This window comes from Bactrocera latifrons, unplaced genomic scaffold (genome assembly GCF_001853355.1).
Source record: "Bactrocera latifrons isolate USDA-ARS-PBARC rearing strain unplaced genomic scaffold, ASM185335v1 scaffold_0, whole genome shotgun sequence".
Classification (NCBI taxonomy): domain Eukaryota; kingdom Metazoa; phylum Arthropoda; class Insecta; order Diptera; family Tephritidae; genus Bactrocera; species Bactrocera latifrons.
Genome location: NW_017534406.1, coordinates 791,210 through 797,626, shown reverse-complemented (window position 1 = coordinate 797,626; position 6,417 = coordinate 791,210). Strand labels below are relative to the sequence as shown.

The window sequence follows — 6,417 nt, the reverse complement described above, 5'->3', positions numbered from 1 at the left end:
AAAGGAGAGAAAAGGATTATGTTTCTGGAAGAAGGACGAATAATTCAAATGTCCACCAGACACCAGACGAGGAATAAAACTTCGGAACTCTTGCAAGACTGGCGTACAACCGAGCGTAAAGGAAGATTCATTGCTAAAATAATCAAAGATTCAGAGATCTGCTACAGTAGGAAACACGGCGAGGTGAACTTTTACTTAACGCAGATGTTCTCAAAGGTAACTAGGAGAACTGTGATTCCAGATTGTATTTTATCACAAACCGTGCCTTTTTAAGTACTGACGATTAGAAAACCAGCTTAGAGAACTCAATATGGTAGTCTAGTCAAAAAAAAAAAAAAAAATAATAATAATAATAATAATAATAATAATAATAATCAGCGAAGGAACTTGGTAGCGAATTTCCTCGTATGTTGAGTATTTACTATACACTAAAAAATGTAGCCCTGATGCAGATTCCTGCATTATCTGCAAAAGGTTCATCTTGTAAACCTTACCTTCATGTAATGGCAAAAGGTTTCCGGAGAAAGAGACAAATTATGATTCAAGATGGGCATGTTTTTTTTTTATTGAAAGTGGTGCACGACTTCCGTAAGATGACCATACCTATGTATATGGTGCCGCCATTGACATCATCCAAGTATAGGTGTTTTCAATTTCCGTCAACATATTTCTATTCTACCGTACATTTGGCAATGTCAAAATATGTCAAGTATTCAAATTTAAACCAAACTATCAGTTAGGCATTTTCGTCGATCAAGTGCTTGTTAACACTAYTACTACTACTAGCTACTGATATAAAAAATGAGCCTAATAAAAAGGGGTTCTTTTTTCTACTCTTTTATAGTAGGAGAAAGGATCGAAAACCGGAGTACGTGACTTTAATCCACTAAATCGAACCTACACCCATTTTATATCTCTCCCACAGGACCATTGGACTAATTATAATTATAACTTCATGGGAGAAGGCATTTAAGTCTCTCTATTGTACGGCCTGATTGACGTTAGCATAATTAGAGCTGCCGCTTCGCCGACAGCTTTTCATTTTACAGAGGACTCGCACATAATTGAAGTCAAATTTTCCACTGTGAGACCACCTCCAAGTGTGGTTTTCAGCTTTTCCCTTATACTTGAAAACCGAAGGCAATGATAGAGTACGTGCTCAGAGTTTTCTATACGCTCCGTATATGTCGGACTATAAGGACTAAAGTCATGATTCATTTTTTAATAGGTCGCTTTTAAAGCACCCATAGCCACTGTGGGTAAAGTGTGCATCGCGGCGTCATTTGATATGGTTCGGAAAGCACTTATTCATGATTCTATATCTTGCACCTGTATCCATTACCTTAGCTTTTAAAGATCGTCGGCTAGAACGCACACAGCCTTTATTTGCTAGCATTATAGATTTTATTTGCTTTACATGTCATATTCTCTAACTGCTCCTTGAATTTGAGTTTGGAGTTCAACTATCACACCACCAAAGTACTTCAAATCTGGCTGTGAAATAATCTCACATTCTCCATGAGCGATATCTTCTCTTCAATTTTCCTGGACCTTATGAGCAAGGCTTCTTTTTTCTTCCTAGCCAGTTTAGACACATGGTAGAAAATCATCGCCGCAAACCATTTATGCAGTCATTTGATCTACGAAGTATAGAATTCCTCAAAATCAAACTGCTTACAATATGAAAAGTATCGAGTACCGATAAATTTTTATGCGTATTAGATGCGCATAGGGCGCATCTCTATTTTTTGTGATGCTCAAATCCAAACAATCCAAGCAATGCCGCTTTTTGCTTTTTTCTCTTGTTTTTCAAATGATTTTTAATGATTATCGAGGAGTTGCTGCGGCCACTTTCAAATAAATCTAAAAAATTGTTAATAAATAAAATTATATTCACATTTGCCGCCATAGCTGTTGGTTGTTTTGAAAACAATTGTCACAAAATGTCAAAGTTGATACAAAGCAAATTGAAACAAAGCAGTAGGGTTGCATTGTTGATWWTGTATAAATTCGGTATCGGTATCGCAACAATGCAAAGCAACATGCAACTTGGAACTCAGCCATTGCTTTCACTAACCTAAAACGGAGCATTGCAGAATTGAACACATTCTTCAAATACAGGGTTATAGCGTGCAATATTTTTTTTACCACCTCCATCCTTTCCCACTTATTGCACATTTCGGAGCATCAAATACTTTTCTTAGTGTGTTAAATGTGGAACTATTTTAAAGCCATATAGTCAATATGGCAGATAATCTGCCAGCTGTTTGAACTGCTAACTTCAAGCGGTTTCTTATTATGCTGTCGTAACTACATTCTACCAGACGTGCCGAGCATGCACAGAGGTCGATATGATGAAGATTCTTTGAGTGACTTTTTTGGTTTTGGGAGTAGAGCCAAATGCTGTACATATTACAGATCGGGGAACACCACTTCTATTATACACGCATTATATATTTTAACAAACATTCTGCGTCTTAGCGTCATGACTTCTTTTAGGGATATATTTGGTATATCATCTGTTGCAGGCGCTTTGCTGTTTTGGATTTATTTCGGAACAGCTAATAGTTCTCTAATAGAAGTGGCTCTGTAGCGTCGTTTCGCTTAACATAGGAAATGGGGTTATGTGTCGACAAGGTTTCTCATAAATACATGTTGCGTCTTTAGGTTGCTGCTGGTTAGAACTTTTAGAAATTGTAATTTTGGAATAAATGTAATTTCTCAGAAATATCATGCTACCTTTTAATCAGATTTTCCCAAATAATCTATAGTACCATATAGAAAATTGTAGTCCACCCTTTATTATTGGTTGGGCTTAATCTTTTCTGAGCAATTTTAATGTGTTCTCTGATAAACCAGAAACGAAATAAACCAAAAAGATTAAAACAAAATCTTCGCAGCAATTTCCAAAAGCGCAGGTATTTAAAAACTTACAATTCACATGCTTTTATTTTGATAAGCTATAATGGAAACTGCAATTTAACAGTCTTTGATCCTTTGCAGAACTTTTACTTCCAGCCGATTTCACCTAGTAGCGCGTCCAAACACACGTATCAGTGTGTGTATTTGTGTAGTTAAAATCTTAAGCCTACTTTTGCACAGCACTACATACTGTACTACTATAGATATGCATGTATGAAGAGGCATACAGATGCTTCAACATAAATGCTATTACGTGTGAAAAGTTGCTTCTGAGAACGTTTAATCAAGCTCACTGAGGTAAGAAGCTGCAGCTCACTCGGCGCCACACGAGAAATAATTTTCAACCGGAAGTTGCAGTGCAGCGTAGTTGAAACACCTCAATGGAATTTGCGAAAATTTGGCCAAAGTGAGGTTGTTTACATTTGTATGTATTTGTATGTGGTGTGAATGTGTGTGTGTGCGTGTGTGCGTGTGGCGGTGCAAAATGCAATCAGCGCGTCAAGCACTCACATGTAAACTTACGCTGAGCCGTAAGCAGCAACCGCCGCCGCCTCCTAGTTCTTACTGCAATTTCACTCATACGCCACGCTGCCTCTAAAGAAGGCTGCTGCCGCAGACGAACAAACGCACACACACAGATAACACATCACATTCTTAAGGTAAGTCGTCTATAGGCAATCTGATGAGCTTGCAGTTTGCACAAAGCACACATGCACGCATGCACACATACATATATGCACATATCTACTTGTAGATGTTTCCTATACCCAGTTTCTTCGGCGTGTTCGACACATGACGCTCGGCATCGCTGCAAGTTGCTCTTATTCTTTGGCAAATTCCACTTGCCCGCTCCAACATGCTCACCCATAAGTAGGTATCCACCGACGTGCCCAAACTTTTGTAAGACTTTCCCAACTTGCAGTACATAAGCTAAAGATAGCGAGCGGAAAAGTTGATCGCCGCGTATATTTCACTCTGTCTGCTCAAAGCCGAGTTTTATTGTTTTGCACAAGTTATAATTGTTGTTGGTATAGTTAGTTGTTGTTGTTGTTGCTGTTGTTTTTATTGTTTCTAAATGCGAAGCCGCTTGTTATCTCACTCGAAAAGTATTGCAGGCGTGCTACCATAGATTACGATTTAAATGCAGTAGACGTTGATAAGACGCTTGTGAGGGGTACATAGCATGTGCGTATATATTACGTAACTAATATTTTCTTTAACACTAGAAAGACGGGAGCTTAGTATATACCTATATAGCCTGAAAGCAGTCAAAATGACTGCATTGTAAAAAAATAGCTAATGCGCAAAGAAATTTGTTTAGCATTAATCTTATTATAATTTATATCACTTAGAGTTATATAAGAAGTTATTTAAAAGTATTAAGAAAAAAAACTGTATTTCAGTGAAAAAAAAGTTATACATTATTTGCACATTTTAAGCAAATGAAAGTGCAAATCTTTTTGGATGTACATCTACCACAAACATATTTTTTACATTTTGGACAAATATTATTTGTTTTGTAATTGTGACAAAGTCGTATTTGACAAATTTTTCGTTTGGTAGAGTCTGTTGTATTTGAAGACGTTGCAGTTAATACTTGTGGGTCTTCCTCCTGTGATGAATGTTTCCCTCTTTCAGTTCTGTAATCGACGGCGAGCTGTTCTGCTAATTGAAACAGGAACTGCTTTCATTCTATTTGTATTCCGGTCACTTCTTTATAAAGGATGCAAGCATTTATTGCAGCCAAATCTAAAATATTAAAAAATATTTGGAGGGGCCATCTACGAGAACTAGATTTCACCGTATATTTTCTGGCCATTTGATCTGTCATATCAACTCCATTTTTCTATTATTTTTATAAATTTTTACAAATTTATGCCTAGAACTTAGAACAGCCACTCTTTTTTTCGGTTTGCTTTTATATATTGTAAGGACACAATTTTCTGATCTGTAGAAGATAGTGGAAAAACGAGGCTTGTTATCCTTCGGCTCTTTGGCTGCTTTGGGTAATTCTCTTTTATTTCCTCTAATAGTTCTAACTAATGTAGTCTTTTTGGCTAATAATTTCGTCGCTAGTGACATGCTCATAAAAAAGTTGTCCGTCGTGACATTTCTTCCGCAGCCTGTATATGGATCGACAGGTTTCAGAACCACGTATTCGCTTAGAGGCAATGACGATGGTCGTTGTTCATCTTTCCCCAAATAAGCGAAACCATGCAACACGTACTTGCTAGTAACGTCTGATGCAAGCCAGAATTTGAGGCCAAATTTATTCGGTTTATTAGGCATATATTGTATAAACTTGCACCTAGCTTTGTTGGAAATAATTGTTCGTCAACTGTAATATTTTGGCCTGGTTGATAGCAAGCTTGACTGTTTTCAATAAACTTGTCCCATATTTCCGAAACCMAGGCAAATTTATTTGTTCGGATTCGTGTACTTCTTTCAGTCCTTTTGTCAAAACGAATAAAACGTAGAATTTGCTTGAACTTATCTCGGGACATAGTTCTTCTGAAAAATTCGGGACCCCACTTGACTGACCATAAATAACTTAGTTTTAAATTTTTTGCTTCATAGGCTCCACGAGCATATAAAATGCCAATAAAAGCACGTATTTCTGGCAGTGTAGTTGTCCAATCATAATCTAAAATTCGGCCGGCTTCTTTTCTGTGCACTTTTTTATATGTTTGATAATATAATCATTTAYTATCAACGAGAATGCACTGRCAAGATTATTTACCATAACGTTCCGTTTTGCRTATYYTRTTGRTCCTGGCATACCCTTGAAAATACACGAAGAYGGTAGCCTTCCGGCAATACCGCCTTCGTCAAATTTTGTCCACACAGTACCATCTGCAGCTGTTTCGGTATCCTGATAGGTATTWKCAGTTTCTTCATCTGAACCAATTAGCGCCCTAAGCYTTTTCTTGRGCACATTGGTGACATCTTCATTTTCATCATTGGTGGTCATCTCTTCATCGCTCTCTTCATCATCAGATGTCTCACTTGGAATATGATCTGATTCATCTTCAGATGATAGTTCCCACCTCGTTGCATTTGATTCTATATCGGAATACTCTTCCTCTATCTTTCTTAGCTTTTCTAAAAGTTCTCTTCTGTTGGACATTTTTTTTATGAACTTAGGGTGCGAAAAAAATCAACTGAACAACGTGTTAGAATGACTGAAAGTGCGAAAAGCATACCTGAAGRGATCAAAGCACGTGATCAGACCTGGTATAATGATTCGAAAAACAAGTTTGAATAACAATGACAATAACTTTAGTTATTGAACATGTTATCATGTGATTCCAACTGGTCTTTTCSAAGCAGTCAAAATGACTGCTTTTCGGCAACATAGGTATAACACACATATATTTATATTGGAAGAGATGTAGGGGGGTAACAACAATGATTAATCAATCAATTTATATGTTGTAGAAAAAGTCACAAAATTATAAGAAGTTATGTTATTATTTATATCATTATTTTTTAAAT

General features: G+C 36.8%; 1 protein-coding gene across 1 annotated transcript; it reads right to left on the bottom strand.

Moving 5' to 3' along the window:
• Positions 1-5,566: 5,566 nt before the first annotated feature.
• LOC108972411 lies at positions 5,567-6,049 on the bottom strand. Its single transcript, XM_018942952.1, has one exon. The coding sequence runs from the start codon at positions 6,047-6,049 to the stop codon at positions 5,567-5,569; it is 483 nt and encodes a 160-aa protein (XP_018798497.1).
• Between the last annotated feature and the right edge of the window lie 368 nt (positions 6,050-6,417).